Source organism: Carcharhinus amblyrhynchos, chromosome 33 (genome assembly GCF_965287045.1).
Source record: "Carcharhinus amblyrhynchos chromosome 33, sCarAmb.v2.hapA, whole genome shotgun sequence".
Lineage (NCBI taxonomy): Eukaryota > Metazoa > Chordata > Chondrichthyes > Carcharhiniformes > Carcharhinidae > Carcharhinus > Carcharhinus amblyrhynchos.
Window position 1 is genome coordinate 3,386,865 of NC_137356.1, and position 21,186 is coordinate 3,408,050.

The window sequence follows — 21,186 nt, forward strand, 5'->3', positions numbered from 1 at the left end:
ATCCTTGTAGTGGGTGCAGTCTTGGGATACAATCAGCAGTTAGTCAGACTGCTCTCTGTTTCCAAGATTCGGACATACACTGCACGCAGTCTTGTGACAATAAAAGCTAGTTGTTTTTTAGAAAAGCAAACTTTGTTAAGTTTAATTATCACAATTCGGGAAACAAGAAATTCTCCAGTACAGCAGGACAAATACTAGACTTTGTAACTGAATTTATCATCAATCCAAATTTAATGACTGTTATTAATTTTATTTAGTGTCAGTTTTTTTAAGGTGGTATTTTCATTTTAGAGGAAGGAGCCTTGTGGTTGTTCTGATGAGATCAGTTGTCTGTATAAAAGTACTTAGTGAACATTTGATGCCGAGTATTCACTGTCAGGGGAGATAGTGGAAGTGGATACGGTAGTGACTTTTAAGGGGCGGCTTGACAAATACATGAATAGGATGGAATTGGGCAGCATAGTCATTGCAGGCTTGGAGAGCCGAAAGGCCTGTTCCTGTGTTGTAATTTTCTTTGTTCTTTGTATCTACAAAATGTTCATATTGTACCATTGACACAGGTACAGGATTTAATGTTGTATGGAATTTTAGCTTCCTCAAGTACAATAAAACTGATCAATTTGTTTTTTTCTTCTTCCCAGGTACTGGGCTTCTCTTCGAAACTTGGTTGTCTCCTTACTGAGTTCCATGAAGTCTATTATTAGCTTATTGTTCCTATTGTTCCTCTTTATTGTTGTATTTGCTCTTTTAGGGATGCAGCTCTTTGGTGGCCAGTAAGTACCAGGTTCCCATATATTTTCCGTACATTTGCATATGTATGTCTTTTTTGATTGTGTTCTTTGATCAAATTTGTATCAGATTTGAATTTTTAATCATATGAAGGAAATGATTTGAATAGAAATGATGGTACATATTATAGTGGAGTCACAGCTATGACCTGACATTGGACCAGCACTGTAATTCATACACCACATGCATAATGGGTAATGGGCAGAGACCATTTGTACTGAGCAATTTTGAGTCTGTTAAGAATTGTGCTAACAACCACTTTAAGAATTTCAGTTGGGCTCTTGATGTAGCTCATTTACAACTGAAGCTATAAATGTACGTATGCAGGCACATGTCTTCTACTGGCAAAAGGAACATGCCCTGGCAGCTTTTATAAATTAAACAGAAGAATGGGAGACAATAAGTCTCTGGTGCATTCTCCATGGCAATGTCTCAACCAATCAGAGCCAAGTTACCATCCATTGATCACCCTTATCTCATGCAGTATTAATTGTTGCTCCTGTTGGAACTTGACATTCTTGTATCTGTCCTGATGAGTGCAAAATGAAAAGCTTTGACAAAATTTTATTTTTAAGCAACACTCAAGTTCTGTTCTACGAAGCAATTATTCCCCTTTTTTATTTCAAAAATATAAATTATTCATAAAAATCTCAATTAAACCATTGCAAACCTACATATCCAAACAGTGCAGAAAAAAGTTTTTTTCACAGTCCTATACAGCATTACAGTCATTACATCTCAAAACTTAAAACTATATACATGCCTCAGATTTTACTGTGTGCCGTTATTTCTCAGATTGGCACACAGTTACGCAGGCCAAGAGAATTCTACAGTTCCCTGGCGCTCGGTTTGCCTCTGTTAAAAGGCCTTACAGTGTGGCCTTTCCCCATTGTGCCTTTGGGGCAGCTGCCCCAAGCTTGAGCACATCTCTCAGCACATAGTCCTGGACCTTGGAGTGTGCCAGTCTGCAACACTCGGTCGAGGACAGTTCTTTCAACTGGAAGATCAGCGAGTTTCGGGCGGACCAAAGTGCATCCTTCACCGAGTTGATGGCCCTCCAGCAGCAGTTGATATTTGTCTTGGTGAGCGTCCCCGGAAACGGTCCGTAGTGCATTGAGTCCTGCGTCACTGAGCTGCTCAGGATGAACCTCGACAAATACCACTGCATCTCACTCCAGACCTTCTTTGCAAAGGCACATCCCACAAGGAGGTGTGCAACCATCTCATCAGCCCCGCAGCCGCTTCAAGGGCAGCATGCGGTGATGTTGAGACCTCAAGCATGCATAAAAGATCTGATGGGGAGTGCCCTTCTCACCACCAGCCAAGCCAGATCTTGTTTGCAATTTCTGGTGATGAGGTGTTCTGCCAGATAACATTAACAGTCTGCTCAGGGAACCATCCGACAGGATCTGCCATTTCCTTTTCTCTCAGCATCCAGGACGTTACGTGCTGACCACTGCTTGATTGCCATGTGGTCAAAGGTGTGTTTGCGGAAAAAATTTCTCCACGAAGGACAGGTGCTGCGGTATGGTCCAACTACTTGGAGCGTTCCACGGCGGTGTGGCCAGACCCATCCTCCGCAACACTTGGGACAGGTAGAACCTCAAAAAGTAGTGGCACTTGCTGTTAGTGTACCGAGGATCTACGCACAGCTTAATGCAGCCGCACACAAAAGTGGCCATCAGGATGAGGGCAGCATTGGGAACGTTTTTCCCTCCGTTCCCTGGAGATTTGTACATTGCTTCCCTCCGGACGCGATCCATCTTTGATCTCCAGATAAACTTGAAGATGGCCTGGGTCACTGCTGCAGCGCAGGATTTGGGGATAGGCCACACCTGCGCCACGTACAACAACACGGACATCACCTCGCATCAGAATAATCGAATAATAAGTGCGATTATTCCCCTTTTTTTTCTTATAGCGAAACAGAACATACGTTTCACAGATAAATTTATGCTGTCCTTTAAGTAGACATTCAATTCCTCTGGAATCATTTCAAGGTGGTTCTTAGCTCCTGAGGGCTCACTTTTGCCTTTTTCCTTTTTTATCCTGTGATCTTTTAATCTTAGAACTTTCATAGTCAGGATTCCTTCTTCCCTGGACATTCCTTATCTAGCTCAAGTTAGGTGAATCTTCCAGCTTTGTTTTAACTCTGCATGAATTCATTCTTCTCAATTTGAGAATGAGCTCCCACATTCCTGCAAGGTGAACAGCGATTTACTACCCATGTCCCAGATTATGGAAGACTAACATTCATTATCTGTGCCTTTTCAGGATTATGTTTGAAATCCCTCCCCTCGCAAAGTCCATATTAAAAAAGGAAAAGTGAGTCATGTAGATCTTGCATTCTGGTAGAAGTGCTGATTATCTATTCCTGAGACCCCAACTCTCTCTTATGTTGGACAATTCAGGACATAGCATTCTCAATGCTTTTCTGGAACTTTGGAAACTTACAGCCTGTTCACTGTTAGCACAGAGGCTTTTGCCAAAGTCTCCCAGTTTAGACACCTTACACACTTTCTTCCCAATAAAACAATGTGGGTTCCTTTTAATCTCCAACAATCAAAGCACCCAGCATTGTTATCAGGCAGACTTCAGAACAGATCAAATGACCCCCTTCATTTTACCTTAAATTGAAAACATAGTCCCAAAACAAAATACTTTAGATGTTAATTATCATGTGCTGCAGTTGATTGTGAAGTGTGACTTTAAGTACTATGTTACAATTGAACATGGTAGGAGAATTTGACCAAACATAGCTGAGAATAAAATTCATAGGCTTCTTTGCAAAGCTGAGCCTAACTTTTGTTGTAGTCACTTTTCTCCTTCTAAACAATGTTACAAATTGTTCACCTTTTCTGAATCCATCATTGTTAAGGTATGATTGCATTGCTGGTTCTTTCTTTACTTTTTGTCCGTTTTTCTTTCATGCATTTTCCCTGTCAGGAGCAGTAAAAATATGCAAATTTAGCAGTAATTTGGATCTTTTTTGATAATAGGAAAAATAATATTTTAGCAAAACCAAAGCAGAAAAAATTGGAATGCTCCAACTGTCATTATTATCTGTATATGAGTGCAAGAAAGTTGGAGTGTATCATGTCTGCTTCATTAACAAGTTACAGGGAAAGGGGGGATTTGAAATAACAAAAGACAAGAAGCCCTAATAATAAGCGATTAAAAGTAGTCACTGCATTAATTAAAACAGAGCACACCAGGGCAGGGGGTTATGGGGGAGTTATGGTGAGTATGGAAAGTGGGAGGACAAGTCTGATGGGCATCTCCCCCCATCCCCCCAACCCTGTTTTACAGATGAGTATCTGGGAGTCCTCATGGAGAAGGTCAGAACCAGGTATGACATACTGATGCCCAGGGACGGCAAGAGAAAGCTGCCCCATTTAATGTAGAAGGCCTGGCAGAGGTTGCTATTCAGGTCAAAGGGCACAACATGGTATGCTGCATGGTGCCACAAAAGATCAAATGATCTTCAGTAGTCGGCAAGGGAAAGATGGCAGAAAACTGTGCACAAGTTGAGCCCAAGTTCCTCGGAGTACTCAACGATTTAAGAGTGTATGTGTCAACTGTCACTGAAGTCTGTGCTGCCAAGGCTGGATGTCACCATGCTTGTCCTCAGTACAATAGAGAGTGAGGTGTGCTACTATACATGCTGCACTAACTGGGTGTGTGAGAGGAGGGCGAAGTGTAAGCCGGAATGGACCTTAGGAACAGGGAGCTTTAGTGATGAAATGCATTCCATTCTTCCCTTTCATAAGAGATGCCATAATGTGGTAGAGTACCAAAGAATGGGTAGTGGTATGCCCAGTCTATATTGGTTAGCCAATACAAGAGTGGTAGACTGGCGTTGGAATGTTGTTGCCCAGATCACTTCAGCAGTTGTGGTGAGGCACGGGTCTTGAATTAAGGTAAGAGTGTGGGCAGGGATTGTAAAAATTATGGAGTCCTCTCATTTAAAATGCAGGAAGAGTATCCATAAAAGCTCCAATGTAGATGGCACCATGCTACAGATCTCCTTTGTCTCATATGCTGACCTAGCATGCACTGTGACTATTGGTTGATTTGAAATTACTGATATTTTGTCTTCCTCTGCAGATGCGCTGTCCATATGAGCTACTGTAATTCTGAGGGCTCCCCTTTAAGCTCAGAGGAAAACACTTTGCACCTTTACAGTGCCACACACACTCTCACCAGCACAGATACTCACTCGAGTTGGCATTAGATGATCAGTTCCATGGGTTTGCAGCATGGTGAGGGCGTGTGACACTTGCATGAGGAGCTGGCAGAAGCAGAGATCCCCGGGTGCCAGCAGAGCGAGTACTGCTGGAGACCAGACATATGCTGAGTCCAAGACAGATGAGAAACCTCTGGAGTTGTGCATCAGATGGCAGATGCTGAATATCCAGCAAGATGCATGGGGAGATCTGATGGAGATCCCTGAGAGACTGCATTATGGAGAAGTCTGTGCAGACTTTGAGCACACATCCTCCTCCATTTAGAGAGTGGGAACCCTCACGGAATGAGAGCTTCAGAAGCAGAATCAGGGGTTCCAAGGTCATGCTCGGACCTACATTCTAACACCTTGAGGTGTCACTGTCAGTGAAAGAGCTGGGTGAGACACCTAGCCTCTTTGCCAGGTGTTTATCCATCCATGGTCAGCAGGGAGGTCTGAGCATACCTCGCGCTGGCAGACAAGCCACCTGTTGCCTTTGTGCGTTTCTCTCAGGGCTGTTCAGATAAGGGCACCAGGTCTTCAGCCCCTTTTCCAGTGGCCACTGCATCTGATGATGCCATGATTGCCCAGCCATGGGGCAAGTCGCACTCTGCTCAGGCTCCACTGGCCAGAGGACGACAGCCAAGGTCATCTTGGCCACCAGGACAGCAGAGTTAGCAGCCTGCCTCCAAATCAAGGGGAAGCACCAAGATGCAGCATCCTCAAATGTAAGTTGGAGGCACCTTGAGCATAACAGGAGCTTGTCACAGATTACATTATTGCATTCATTATTTTGAAATTTGTGTTTGATTTGGCAGCATTGTATGTTCTTTGTTGGTGCATTGACAATAACATAAACATTTATTTTGCTTTCGTGGGCCAAGTTGGCCTGATGGTTGCAATACGTGCCAAATGCAGCACAGGCTTCCAACTGTATTGCATCGTGTGATTCTGGAGTTTGAGGTTGGCCTCGCGTATCATAATGGTTTGTAAAGGGGACAGTGCCATTGACATGAGGAAGCATTGATGTTTTGGATACTGAGCTGGATACTGGCATCCGTGGTGTCCCTACTTCCCTGAAGGTTCCTGTTGTCTGCCCCTTCAAATCCTCACCCTGTACCTAATTGGGCTCTTCATCAGACTCATCATTGGAGCCACCCTCATGGGCCTATGGAACTGCCTCCAGTGGGAGTTTCCTGCCATAGCCAAATTGGGCAGGGTGCAGCACATTACAACTATAAGGGAGAAGTGCTCTTTGCCTAAAGGATACTTCAGTCTCACCCTGATGAGGTTCGGGTCTGAAATGTATCTTCAGCAGCCCGATGGATCTCTTCACCATCGCCCGTGTAGAGGCATGACTCCTGTTGTATCTCTCTTCTGCCTTTAATCCTGGGTATCAGAGTGGGATCAGAAGCCACCTTTTCAAGGGATAGTCCTTTTCACCCAGGAACCATCAAACCTATTGCACAGAAGCCACGATCAGTCTTGGTACCTGTGAGTGCCACAAGATTTCAGCATCATGTCAGCTGCAAGGGGACCGGGCACAGACTTGGAGAATCTATGTCCCATGGTCACAGATGATCTGCACATTTGTTGAGTGGAAGCCCTTCCTGTTCACAAACGCTCTCTTCTCACCTACTGGCACCTTAATAGACACCTGAGTGCAATCTAGTGTACTCTGGATGCAGGGGAAGCTTGCAATCACAGCCAAGCCTCTGGCTGTCTCTGTTTGGCTGGTCTTAACTGTCCAGTAATGGGTAAATGTGTGGACATGTCTGATGATAGCTTTGATGACAAGCTTGACGCAACTGTGTACAGCTGATTGGGACACAACAGACCACACACACGCACAACACACACACACACCCCAACCCCTGGAAAGAACTGTGGAGTAAAAGTTGAGGGTCACTGTGACCTTTGAAGCCACTAGCATGGGGTGTCCAATCACGTGGTTCGGGACAACTCCTGGCTCAATCACTGTCACTATGTCCATAGAGGGATGGAGCCACATCTGGCACTGGACCTCGGACATTTGAACATAGTTGGAGTGTTGCCTGTAGCCTCTAGCCACTGAGTAATGGTGTCTTCTGTTGACCTTAGTGCCTTGACCTCCCTTTTGGCCTGATACCAACTGAGCCCATTCCTTTCCTCCCAAAGGTCTCTCCTTGGAACATTGCCCGCAATCACCTGGCTTCCTCTCTCTCCTGCTGCTCTCTTCCTCTTCAGAGAAATTGTATCACTGAATACACTGTCCCCATTAGATGAGTTGCACAAGGTCTTGTGTCTTGTAACTAAGGGTGCACTACTCTGCAATCCTTAAGCAAACCTTCCAGGCAAGATCAGGCCCTCGAATAGATCTAGGTAAGCTTGAAAAACTATAGAAATCAAAAGAAAATATGGCACAACTCTGAATTGAGATAGCAACAAATTGGCAAAGAAACTTCTGCGTATACTTTGGGGGCCTGTTATCCTGCCGTAGGATGACAAGTTGATGAAAATGTACTGGCTGCCCACTCATTTTACAAGAGCAAAATTGCTCAACCAATGTAAAGTCTCTTCAGTATACTTGTTAATGGTGTTAATTGGTCCTTTAGTTATTGGTGGGTGTGGATCTGACTCACGGGTGTGCACAGTGGCATTGAGACACATATCCGCCTATAATTTGTGCAATTTTACATTCATTCAGGTTGAGTACATGCCTGACCTCAGAACATAAAATTCAGGCCATAATTTGTTTTCAAGTGAACTGGAAAGAAAAACAGTTTAATTCTAAGTGTCTTCTTCTTAAATGTTACAGATTTAATTTCGAGTCTGGCACACCGTCTACCAACTTCGACACTTTCCCTGCAGCAATAATGACTGTATTTCAGGTAAGACATGATGGTAAAACACTGATTGCAGGCAACCCAGTAGAAAGAAGTAAATTGATTAGGACAGTGCAATATTCCACCAATTCTCATTCATCTTGGGTAAACAATAAAGTGTACTTAGTTCCTGAAAAAATAATAAATAATTATGTGCAATCTTTCTATAACATCATTTATGTCAAAATGTCTTAAAGTATTTAACGCAGTGAATTAGTGTTAGTCAAGCAAAGGAACCTGCTGTTCAATCTAAATTGTATAGACTATGCAGCTCAGCTTGTCACCTATTAAGCTGCTTCGATTAAAAAAGGAGTACTGTATTATACAGCTTGACCCTTCAGAATGTTACAGGTAGTTGACTTTTGGCATGCAGCTGGAAGTTGGAAAGGGACCTTTAACATGCTGCCATCCCCAATGTACAAACTGTGTATACTACTAAAACTTTGCTTTCTTTGTAATGCATTAGTGATGGGAACCAAAAGTGAATGTCAAGAAAGTGATTGTCACCTTTATTTTCTTTTAGATTCTGACTGGTGAAGATTGGAATGTTGTGATGTATGATGGGATAGAGTCGCAGGGCGGTGTTAACAGAGGGATGATTTCTTCAGTCTATTTCATTGTTCTGACTCTCTTTGGGAACTGTATCCTTGTCATTTCAAATATGAACTTTGGAATATCTAATTTTCTGGCCCAGCTCCACGAGGAACATGGACGCAATTTGATCGTCAGAGCAAGTCCTAATGACCCCAATGGCTTTTACGTATGCTGCACATTTCATGGTACACTCCATATTCAGTGAGGATTCTGTTATTTTCGTTCCAACTCTCTTCACAGAATTGTCATAATTCACAGAATGAGGCCATTTGGCCAGTTGTGTCTGCATCAGCTCTCCAAATGAATAACATGACTTTGTACCACTGCACATTGTTTCTATTCAAGTCATCATCTCAAGTCCTCCTAACTGCCTTGTTCTGAATTTGTCAAATAGGAGGCAGAGAGTGGGGGTCAATGGGTGCTATTCGGATTGGCGGTTGGTGACTAGTGGAGTGCCCCAGGCATCGGTGCTGGGGCCTCAGCTATTTACCACTTATATAGATGATCTGGAGGAGGAAACCGAGTGTATGGTGTCGAAATTTGCTGATGACACCAAGATTGGTGGAACGGCAAATTGTGCGGAGGGTGTGGAAAGTCTGCAGAAGGATCTAGATAGGCTGGGCGAATGGGCCAGGAACTGGCAAATGGAATTTAATGTTGGCAAGTGTGAAGTTGTCCACTTTGGTAGGAATAATGGTAGGAAGGACTATTACTTACATGGCGAAAAACTGCAGCATGCGACAGTGCAGAGGGACCTCGGGGTCCTTGTGCATGAGTCGCAAAAACCCAGCCTGCAGGTGCAGCAGGTGGTCAGGAAGGCGAATGGGATGCTGGCCTTCATAGCGAGGGGGATTGACTATAAAAGTAGGGAGGTCTTGCTGCAACTGTACAGGGCACTGGTGAGGCCGCAGCTGGAGTACTGTGTGCAGTTTTGGTCGCCGCACTTACGCAAGGATATTTTGGCCTTGGAGGGAGTGCAGAGGAGGTTTACTAGGCTGATACCGGAGTTGAGGGGGTTGAACTATGAGGAGAGGCTGAATAAACTAGGCTTGTACTCATTAGAGTTTAGAAGAATGAGGGGACATCTCGTTGAGACATATAAGATGATGAATGGGATGGATAGGACAGGGGTGGAGAGGCTCTCCCCACTCAGAAAGGACAGTAGGACTAGAAGGCACAGCCTCAAGATAAGGGGCGGGCAGTTTAGAACGGAGTTGAGGAGGAACTTCTTCACTCAAAGGGTGGTGAATCTCTGGAATTCTCTGCCCGTTGAAGTGGTGGAGACTGCCTCGCTAAATATATTTAAGACGCAGGTAGATAGGTTTTTGATAGGCAAGGGGATTAAAGGTTATGGGGAGAAGGCGGGAAAGTGGAACTGAGCCACGACAGATCAGCCATGATCTTATTGAATGGCGGGGCAGGCTCGAAGGGCTAGATGGCCTACTCCTGCTCCTATTTCTTATGTTCTTAAGTTATTTTCTTACCGGTGAAAAGAGGTGTTCCCAATCTATCTTGTCATTATTGTAAATACCAGTCATGTCACTCTATTACCAGATTTGCCCAACCTTTTTGCTTGGGGGCCACATTTCCATTTGTTCTCAAAAAGGAATTGAAAAGCAAAGTTCAAAAAGGTAGCACAACATAAAACTGAATTTCAAAAGAAAAAAAATTAGCATGAAGAAAAGAATCAACTTGCTGAACAAAAGTAAATTAATATCAAAGCAATAAATGTTAAGTTAAAAAAGATTAATGAAAATGACCATTAGCGTGTGAGAGTCCGGCTCACTCCCAGGCTGGATTTCAGTGAAACCCATTAAATGCATTAGTGGGCTGCAAAAAACTTATGCCAGCCACCACTGCAATAGCAAGTATTTGCACTGAACCATCCAAAAAGAACATGCTGTTTTGCGGTTTTGCCCCACTGCTGTGACTTCAGGACTCCCTAACTTTGTGCACCATATTTAAATGGCCCCTGCACAGCATCAAATCACTCCTGCACAGCATTCACTCCCTCTGCAGCCTCTGACAGCTCCAGTGAAGACATAATGCACCCAAAAATCAGCGATGCCCCTTTGGTCTGCCTGTTAGATGCAGTCAAGGCCAACTATGGTGCTTTCTACCCTGGGTCTAGCCACAGGTATTCCACTAAGGTGACTAAACTGGCTGGGTGGCAGTTGCAGCAGTGGTCAGTGTAGACACGCTGCAGTTCTGCAGAAGAGATCAACCACCCAGTGTAGGACGAGGATGAACAATCTCCTCAGTCTGCTCCGAGTAACCAATCATCACATTACTCTCAGCTTATGCTCATTAGCCCATCACACAATCACAAAGATCTCACTCACTGAAACCTCACACATCGCTATCTTGCCTAACTGCTCTGAATCCTGTCCAGCTGGCTCCATTCATCTAAACATGCCAGGCATTCTTATCAACTGCCCTCACCAAAGCCTTGCTCACACTCTCCATCTGTCTTCCTGCAGGGCAAGCTGATTCACAATAAGAAGAAGTCAAGACTGGGGATGGAGTTCCGAGGTCAAGGTCTTCTCAGACTTCAAAAATATAGAACTGGTTGGAGAGGATATAGACTGTGCCTATGTTGACCGTGAAGTTTGTGGTGCGCACTCAAGTGAGGATCCTGCACTACAACATTTACCAGACACAAAACTGAATGGCTCTCCTGTTTCACAAACACTTGCCATGTACTAATTGTCTCACCTTTCTTTCATAGGTACCTCTGGAAAGCTGCTGAGGGTATCCACAGCCAAGCCCTGTACTCCAGCCCTCAGAACATGTCAGATGTGAAACCTGAGGGCAGCACCTTTGAAGCCCTGCACAGAATGCGCACAAAACTTCAACCAGCACAGAGACACATTCCCTAGTGGGACTGAGTTCTCGACTACACTTGAAGTCACAATGTGGTGAGCACAGCCCACTATCTGGTCCACAGCAGGAGAAGGCTTGGACGTTTGAGGTTGCAGGCACTCGGAGGAGCGCTGGAGACCATGATTTTGCTGTATCCAAGGCCGATGGTGAGCCTCCGAACCCGGTCCTACGTCAATTCTGGAACTGCAATGCAAGCACAGGAGCTTTAGCAACCGCGGTCGCCTCATTCCTCAGGTTGATGGAGGAGTCTGTCCACTTTCAGTTTGAGGTTATAACACCAGCATACCAATGAACCAAGGTCCACATGTGGGATGGCATCTGCCACGGAGGCCTAGGTCCAGGATAATGGTCCTCCTCTGCTGCGCTCCGTTGCTGTAACCATTGGTGACATCCATCAATGTCAACACAAGAGAACTGTGGGGCATCTCGATCTTACTCCAGCTGCCCCTCTTCCTCAAGGAGTCAGGTGGGGGCCCTCAGGTACCCATAGAGAGAAGGATTAACAGCTCGATCCCACAGGTGACTCTGGGAGTTTCTGGTTAATCCAAATCCCCTCTTTCTGTGATCCCATCAGTTCCATCTTCACAAACTGAGGAGGGTGAACCTGCCCCCAGCAGGCCAAAGCGGGCCAAGACCCTCCAGGTCTCAGCCCTCCAGAGGATGCCTGTCAATGTCATCACAGACAACAGGGCTTGGCAACTGACAGGCTAACTTCACCTTTGCTGTGGAAATCGGGGGAGGACTAAGACATAGTGGCAGATAAAGGAAAGTTAAATAGATCCGCAATCATTTCATATTTCCTCTAGTCTATGCCTCCTTGTTATATTGAATTGTGGTACTGTAAATCATGTATCATACCTTGGGTTCCTGCACCACTTCTGGCAATTGGCTCAATGCTGGGCCTCTCTCCTGTGCAGTGTAATGCCGTCTCACCATAGTGAGTGTCCCATTTTGATAGAAATCTCCATATTAGTAATTTCTTCACCTTCATGTTAAGTGTAATTGTGGAATGCTCCCATTCTTGGCTCTGCACGATTGACGCAGAGGGATACCCCTATCTCATCTGCATTCTTGAAATATGAAGGTATGGTGTTTTAAGGAGAGATGTGCTTATGCATGCAGAAGGGTCATGTACCAGCCAACACCATCTGCTTGCTATCTCTTGGCAGGGTTTGATTGTTTGAGCCTATACTCAGAGTTTATGTGTGTTGACCTCAAACAAACAGGTTTCTGACATTGCCAGTGACAATCTACTGAACTCAGCAAAAAATGGGTGCACCTTGCCACTTCAAGGTGATAAAACAATGGCACATTTGTGTGCATCCAGCCTTGAGAGTCTTTTACTCTGTTGTATGATTATTGCAGAAGAAGGGTCTCAACACTAAGTTGGTATACAGCAAGAAGTTCCAAACATTCTCAACCCTCTGAGAGAAGAAATTCCTCCTCATCTCAGTCTTAAATTGCTGCCCCTTTATTCAGAGACTACCCCTTCTGATCTGAGATCCTCTCTCACTCCCACAAGCGCGCACACACACGCTCTCTCACACTCACTCACAAAAATGTACGCGTACGCGCACACAAACACATCACCCAGCCTCCTCTCTTCTCTCCCTCTGGCCACATGGCGTCTCACCACCCGGGCCTCACAGACGGCGTCTCACCGCCCAGGCCTCACAGACGGTGTCTCACTGCCCGGGCCTCGCAGACGGCGTCTCACCACCCGGGCCTCTCAGACGATGTCTCACCGCCCGGGCCTCACAGATGGCCCAGTGGTGAAATGCAGGCTGTTAGTGAGATTCTGCATGCCCAGGCAAGTCGTGGGGGTATAGATAGTGTGACATGAACCCAAGATCCTGGATGATCTTCAGTAAGCGTTCTTCAATGCTGCCTTCAAGACACACGACAACGCAGAATTGCCAAGCAGAAACTGATAGCCAAGTTCCACACGCGTGAGGACGGTCTCAACCGGGATCTTGGATTCATGTCACACTATCTGTAACCCCCCACGGCTTGCCTGGGCTTGCAAAATCTCACTAACTGTCCTGGCTTGAGACAATCCATACCTCTTTAACCTGTACTTAACCTTCTCTCCAATCATATTGTCTGCACCTGTAAAGACTTGATTACCTGTAAAGATTCGCATTCCAACCATTATCTTGTAAATTGAGTCTGTGTCTATATATGCCCTGTTTGTGAACCCAATCCTCCACTCACCTGATGAAGGGGCAGTGCTCTGAAAGCTCATACTACCAAATAAACCTGTTGGACTTTGAGACTTTTTACTGTGATTAATTATTGTTTGACTTTGTTCCAAGCCTGCAGCACTTTTACTGAAATAGGTTTCCAAAATTTATGCAGTAATAGCTCTTTTCAGAGATCAAATCAATGCCAGGCCAAACACTAATTCTTAGTGTTTATTCTGTGATGAATAGAGGTTGGACCAATTTTTTTTTCCATTTTACCTTGAAAATAATAAGGCTGAGATGTCCTTTTCATAAAGTCATATTCTTCCATTTCTCCAGTGGGTTCTTCCTGTGTTATTTAGTATCCATGCTAAGGAGAGTAGAATTCAGGTTGTCAGTGACCTGTCGTCAGGTCTCTGAAGAAAGATCATTGACCCAAAACAATAACTCGTTTTCTCTTCTCTTGCTGTCTCACCCTGTTAAATATTTCTAGCATTTTCTGCTTTAAATTCAGATTTCCAGTATCCACAGTACTTTGTATTGGTCAGAGTTGATTCTTGTATTGAAGTTTACACCCAAGGCATGCTGAAATCAGTTGCTAGAAAGTGATCTGAATGGTTCACAATGCACCTATCCTTGCTATGCGAGTGTCTTTGGGCTCTGCTTCGTCCTCTTTGCAGTAAGAACTCTCACAACACCAGGTGAAAGTCCAATAGGTTCATTTGGTTGCACAAGCCACTAGCTTTCGGAGCACTGCCTCTTCGTCAGGTGACTCACTGTGATTGATAAAACACAGAGTGCTATATGCTTTATGAACCACTCTTAACGTGCTCTGCCGCCGTCAGTGATTTGTGCATTTTTGCATCCAGGTCCCTCTGCTCTTGCCCCCGCTTTAGAAATATACCTTTTATTTATATTGTTTCTTTGTTTTGTTCCCACTGAAATGAATCACTCCACTCTTCTGCATTAAATTTCATCCACCATCTGTCCACCCACTCCACCAACATGTCCATGTCCTTCTGAAGTTTAGCCTATCCTCCAAGTGGTTCACAATATCTCCAAGTTTTCTATCATTTATACATTTTGAAATGGTCTCCTGAAACCCACTTGAATGGTGTAAGGAGTTAAATGATTAAATATCACTTAACTGATGGTTACAGTAAAGGGCCTGACAGTCTCCTGCTTCTTTTCGTATATTAATAAAAGTGAATCATTGCGGATACTGGAATCTGAAACCAAAAGAGAAAATGCTGGAAAATCTCAGCAGGTCTGGCAGCATCTATAAGGAGAGAAAAGAGCTGTTGGGAAAAGCTCTTTTCGAGTCCAGATGACCCTTTATCAACACGTTAACAAAGGGTCATCTGGACTCGAAATGTCAGGTCTTTTCTCTCCTTAAAGATGCTGTCAGACCTGCTGAGATTTTCCGGCGTTTTCTCTTTTGATTTCTTTTCGTATATTCCTTACCATGTTCAATAGTAGTCAACAAAGAGGCTCTTTATAGATTTCTTTCTACCATCCTCTGTAAATGAACCCAGTACATGATCATTTTAGAGTTTTTTTGTGCACATTCTATCCCTGTTATTACCTTCATTTTGCTAACCAGACACTCTGCTGAACGTATTCTTGGCCATCGCCGTAGACAACCTTGCCAACGCACAAGAACTTACAAAGGTAAAATATAATAGTTATGTCCTATAATGTTTTATTGAGTAACGTTTTGTGCTTATGAAGGCAAAAGAATAATAGTCTTGAGATGGGACAACTTCCATTTTCGATGGCCAGTGTGAACATCTTGCATTCCCAGGCCAAGTACAGCACAAACCTGATGCAGCAGTAACTTATTTTTACCTTATTCCAGCCAGTGTGCTTCGGCTCTTATCTTGGAATTCAAGTGCTCATATGCAGCATGTGACACTATTTTCACCTTTACACACCAGCCTTTTGGCAGTTTTTGTATGAAGGATCCATTTCTACTGAAACTGCACCAGGCTCTTTTACATTAGTGCTTTGAGCTAAGTGAGAGACTTTCATATAACATTGAACCCAGAGTTTAAAGGTAAAGTACTAATCCACAGTCTGAAGCTTGGCATTGCAGCAGCTATTGATAGAACACAGTGAAAATACAGGTGCACAACTATCACTATGGCTGGTGATAGTTATTACAAAGCAACATTATAACGAGTAGTTAGCACATCCTGCAGGCTGCTTTTTATCAATCTATTTTAAGTTTCTCACAGAAGCTCTCAATGTGCCACAATAGGATGAACAAGAAGAGGAGGAAGCTGCCAATCAGAAACTTGCACTGCAAAAGGCCAAGGAGGTAGCAGAAGTGAGTCCATTGTCAGCTGCCAACTTGTCAATAGCTGCGTAAGTAGAGATTGATTAATAGATAACGTTAGGTGATATTTTGGTGCTAAATGGCTTGGATTAAAGCTGGGTTGAAGGCTAATTTAAATAATAGTTACACTTTGCCAGAGTATCTGTTTCCTCTGTGAGTGTTTTGAAACTTGAAATTGAATATGCCATTTGGCAAGGTATTTTGGGAATAGTGTGAACAAGTTAATGGTTTGTAAGGTGGCACTATGCTCTAATGTGTTCTTATTTGCTATTCCATGATCTATCAAAACATTTGCATTTAAGATTCACTTCATGGTGGGGCTCTGATCCTGTAGATCACATAAGGGGTGACATCAGGGGCCAGCACTTCAAAATGCCCTCTTACTTCTTGATGTAGGTAAATAATTGACATTACATGGGAACAGGTCAACAATCTGGCACCTTAACCAGAAAATAGAGAAAACTGAATTTAAATGAGGGAATTCAATTCCAACAAGAGATGAGAATGATAAATTTCCTGCTTTGTTGGAATCTGGGTTAAAATCCATTTCTTGTCCTGACAGCTTTATTTTAACTGGAGTGAATTCAGTGTTGTTTATAGCCCAGCTTCCAGTGGATGTAAATAACAGGCAGAACTCCAGTGAGAAACTGTCACTAATTTGGCAATTGGTATTGGTTATAGCTAAACTAAAGAGAGAAGTGGAGAGTACCTATTATAAGTATCACTCCCATCTCTATCTGGGAAATGTAGTAATAACAACATATTTGACTAGTATTAAAATAACATTTAATTTCTTTCATCTTTTGGGTTTGCATCCCAAAACAACTTGATTCATTTCAACACAAACAAAGTCCTGCAGATGCTTGAAATCTAAAATAAAAACAGAAAATACTGGATTTACTCAGCAGGCCAGGCAGCAACTGTGGAGTGAGAAACAGAGTTAACATTTCAAGTCAAAACTAAATGAATAATTCCTTTCAGTACGGTTGGGTCTCTGGGATGACACGAGAAATATAGCAGTGGTTAGGTTCCCAGATCAGTTCCCAGGTAAACCAGATGTTCCATTCATTACTGAATTGAATGAGACACTCCAAAGCAAGACAAGGCAATCCTTTCACCTTCACCAGCATATTGGATTGGTTTGGTAGAGTATGTTGGTGGAAATACTGCTTTCAATTAAGCCAATCAATCAGCATTCTTCTATTGTAAGTAAGGAATCTATAATTTTCCGTAAGAGATGGGACTGAGTATATTGGACAGAAAGTAACTGCCTGAGATTTTCTTTCACCTTCACCTCTTCTAATATTGACCAGACAAAATGAAAGCTAAAGAGAAGAAAGGTGTAAGAAGAATATATACGGCAACAATCATAAGAGTAAGCCATCAGACGGAAATGTTACTCTGGTCTTAGTTGCAACCTGGCAAATTCATTCCTCAAAGCAGGATACTGTAAAATAGCTGACACAGGATTTGGACAGATGCAGGATTTGGAATGAGTATATTAAAGATCTGTCTGCTGTAATAGCAGATTCTAACTTCATATACACATTCTGCATGTGTCAACTATGTCAGATACATGTTAGTATGCCCAATGTGTAACTTGTTTTCTATTTGTTGTCCAAATCAGACCAAACTGTTCATTGTGTGCTTCTTTTACTTACTTCAAATCTAATTACCACAAATCTTTATTTAACAAAAAATCTTTTTCTTAATGTAAGATGGTCATTTCACAAACTAGTACACTGTGACCTCTCTAATCTGGAATGTCTGTGACCAAAGCATTTTTGGATTTTGGAATTGTCTGGAGTATAACATTAAAATGCCTAACCATAAGTGTGCAAACCGGCTAAAAGTATGTAACTGAGACAAAGTATACCAAAATTGTATAAAGAAACAAAAGTACATGTTTTAAATTAATTAAAATGAAATTATGGGCTGATGCATGGGGTTCAAAATAAAATTAAGCACTGTCAATAGTTAAGCAGTACCCCATTTTAATAAATGCACACACAGTAATCTGTCTTATTTTTCCTCATTCAGTCACTTACATTCTCTGTCTCTCTCACACACACACACACACACACACACACACACACACACACACACACACACACACACACACACACACACACACACACACGAATCAGTCTATTTCCTCTTTTTCCCTCTCACTCTGACATACAAACACAGACACACAGTAGTCACCCCTCTTCCCCCACTGTTGGCAGTTGCCAGTGCCTGCAATTCAGAATTGCCAGCCTGGGGTAAGGAGCCTGTAAACAGACAGTCTTAAGCAGAAGCACAGCAATGTTTGAAGCCGCCACTCACCTTCACAACTCAATTGCACAACCTCCTGGATTTTCTCACACTCTGGACGCATCAGTCAGCCACTGAATTAGACCTACCTGTTCTTGTCTGCACAAACAACCCAGACCCATTCGGCACTTGTGCAGTAATCACCAAGTCAAGCAATAGTTTCCACAGTGGCTAAATGGGGCTCTCTGAGCCCCCTGCTGAATTCTATTAGGGGACATTTTCAATGATGTGAATCATTGATTGGGGGGGCACCACAGCTGCAGGCCAGCCTCTCTGCAAAGCCCCACTTGTGCTGATTTGCTACAGAAAAGCCTTGGCTAGTGTGGGAATAGTTGAGGAGTGTCCAATATTGGTACGGCAGTTTGAAGCCAGGTGTTCAGGCTGTTGGATCAGTACTGAGGAAGTGTTTTTTATGATAATATGTTGGTTCTACTCTGCTGGCACACAGCCTCTACTGTTAATCCCTGGCACAGTGGTCTGAGCCATGCAGGCTGGCATGATGGGAGATGAGCAGCTAGTGGATTGGTAAGGTTCATATGTAATGACAAACTTGGGCTGATGTAAATCTTCTCCAGGAGCTTTATCTCCTTCTTAAGTGAGGGGTAGGATGTTGCTTAGGACTGGGAGCCAGGGGAGTTGAGTTGACTGGAAGGTACCCGAGATGATGCTCACTGTTGTGTTGAGCTGAGTAACCAGAGTGCCAGAAGTATTACCCAAGGTTGAAGAGCACATTGAGCCCACTGTTTGCCCCATGCTGTTTGGAAGCATCAATTCAGTGGGTCCTGGATTGTTGCAGTGACATGAGTGACAGTTACATGGCTTATTCTAAAAAAAATTCCAGACAACTGGTGTTCCAGGATGTCAGTTTCCAGACTGGAGAGGTTACAATGCAGTTATTTATTGCAAATACATTTCTTGGCAAACTAATTACTCTCTGTAATTGGTCAGAGCTCTCCCGATGTCTTAGTAAGGATGTACACCGCTGGTATGATATCATCATACAGACTGGAAGATCCCAGATTTTATCCCTGATTTCTGGTGGCTTAGATGTTTCTATCAGCTTGTAACAAACATGCTGCAACTGGGGGCTAGGCTAGGGAGAGGGATAATAAGGTCAGAGAAATTCTTCCTGCGTGTTTCTACCCAGAGATTCCTATTGGAAAGTGCTTGGGTATTAATTATGAAAACATGACCAGTCTCCATGTTTAAATGTTTTCAGTGTTTGAGCTCACACAAGAGTGGTTAATTGGGTGAGGTGCTGGGACTGTATACCGACAAGAGTCAGTATATTCATTTGAAGAACATTGAAATAAAATCAAAACTTCCTCAATTTAAAAAAATGTTTTCAAGAGAAGACTATCACAAGGCTACACTCATATACATTCTGACAGCCACTAGGATAAGATGACGGGCACAATAGAGTAACCAGTGGGAGAAAATAAGCTTGGAGGAGCCTAGACAGATCCAGGATTTTTTTAACCTGAGCATAAAAATATGAACTAGAGATTTTGGATTGATGCTGTTCTCTCACCTCCTGAATCAAACACAGTTCAGACAAATGGGATGAAAGTCCCCCTCCCATACTTTATTGCATGAATTGAGTTGGGGCAGTCTTAATCCAATTCATAATAGATGCAAAATAATTTCTAATTTAGCACCAATTGAGCAAGATAACTCAGAAAATGAATTGCATCGGCCATCTAGCAGAGAGACAGGCCACTTGGCCCAACCTGTCCATGTCTATGTTTATGCTCCAGTCGAGCCTCCTCCCATCTTTCCTCATTTAAATCTCAGTGTAAATTTCTATTCATACAAAGGTAATAACCCTTCTCTTTTATATGCTTAGCCCCCATTAAATCCATCTATACATTTGAACCACTCCCTGTAGCGAATTCCACATTCTCATCTCTTTGCAACTTAGAAGTTGCAGTTATCCAGTAAAATAAAGTTCCTTCTGAATTCCCTAAAGAATTTCTGGATGACTCTTATATTGTGGTCTCTAGTTATGATCTTTCCACAAGAGAGAACATTCTCCTTGTATTCAGTCTGCCAGAACATAAAGGTTACTCCTGAGTTTTCTTTTCTCATGAGAGAAGAGATCCAGTCTGTCCCTGCTTCACGATATGACAACCAAAACTAGGAAATGCAAAATTGACACTGTAGTAACAGTTACTATCTGAAGTTAGGACTGAGACAGATTGTTTGAGTATAATTGAGGGAGATTTATTTCATACTTGGTTCACTCTTAAACTGATATTCATTCAGTGCCTTTAAATAGCATGAATTCACTAAATAATTAAAAAGGAAAATAGCTCGCTTATATGTGTATATATAAAAAAAGAATTATACGCTATGTGTATTCATCCCCACTGCAGAAGTCATAATTCAAAATATATTTTTTAAAAAGTCATTTCCTACTGTTTTTTTCACTTTGATAATGTGACCTCTTTCCTGGGACAGGACTTAAATGGACAAGATAAAACAATCAGAAAGAGGGGGAAAATACACTGAGAGAAACTGCCAATCTACATAACTTTCCTTCAGCAATTAGCTTCTTGTAAACTTCTGGATATGCCTACTTAGACTGCTTCACCCCAGGGTGTACCTGACAAGTAGTCTTAAAGGAACAGCCCACATTAAATGCAGTTTCATCTTAGTAGCTAAACATCAGCCCTGCACTCCGGATTACCTGTAAGCAATTCCACAGGAGACTAATTAAACTGAAGTAAATATGAAGTTAATACATATTCTTTTGATAAGATCACAGTAACATTGCAAATAAAAATGTTAATGAGCACATTCACACTGTAATTAAGACAATTTTATTTGTTAAGCCGAAGTCATCAATACTAAACCTACAATTAATTATTTAAGCAAGAAGATATTATGAAATATTATCACAGATTAGGTCTAAATGATTATCTACCATATTGTTTGGTGTGTGTTGACTTATTAAGGTAAGGATAGTGGTCATATAATTTAAAGTCTGGTTCC

The 21,186-nt window shown here is 42.9% G+C and overlaps 1 protein-coding gene across 7 annotated transcripts in view; it reads left to right on the forward strand.

The window, feature by feature from the left end:
• The window catches only part of LOC145361110 (voltage-dependent P/Q-type calcium channel subunit alpha-1A-like), a 649,898-nt gene that overhangs the window by 410,461 nt on the left and 218,251 nt on the right, over positions 1-21,186 (forward strand). For 6 of the 7 annotated variants that reach the window (XM_080216708.1, XM_080216713.1, XM_080216711.1 and 3 more), the window contains exons 13-16: positions 7,812-7,884; positions 8,402-8,519; positions 15,142-15,209; positions 15,799-15,905. In XM_080216708.1, the coding sequence (XP_080072834.1) occupies positions 7,812-7,884; positions 8,402-8,519; positions 15,142-15,209; positions 15,799-15,905 (366 nt within the window). Of the gene's footprint in view, positions 1-641; positions 774-7,811; positions 7,885-8,401; positions 8,520-15,141; positions 15,210-15,798; positions 15,906-21,186 lie in introns of all 7 variants that reach the window. The other variant, XM_080216715.1, reaches the window with a different exon arrangement.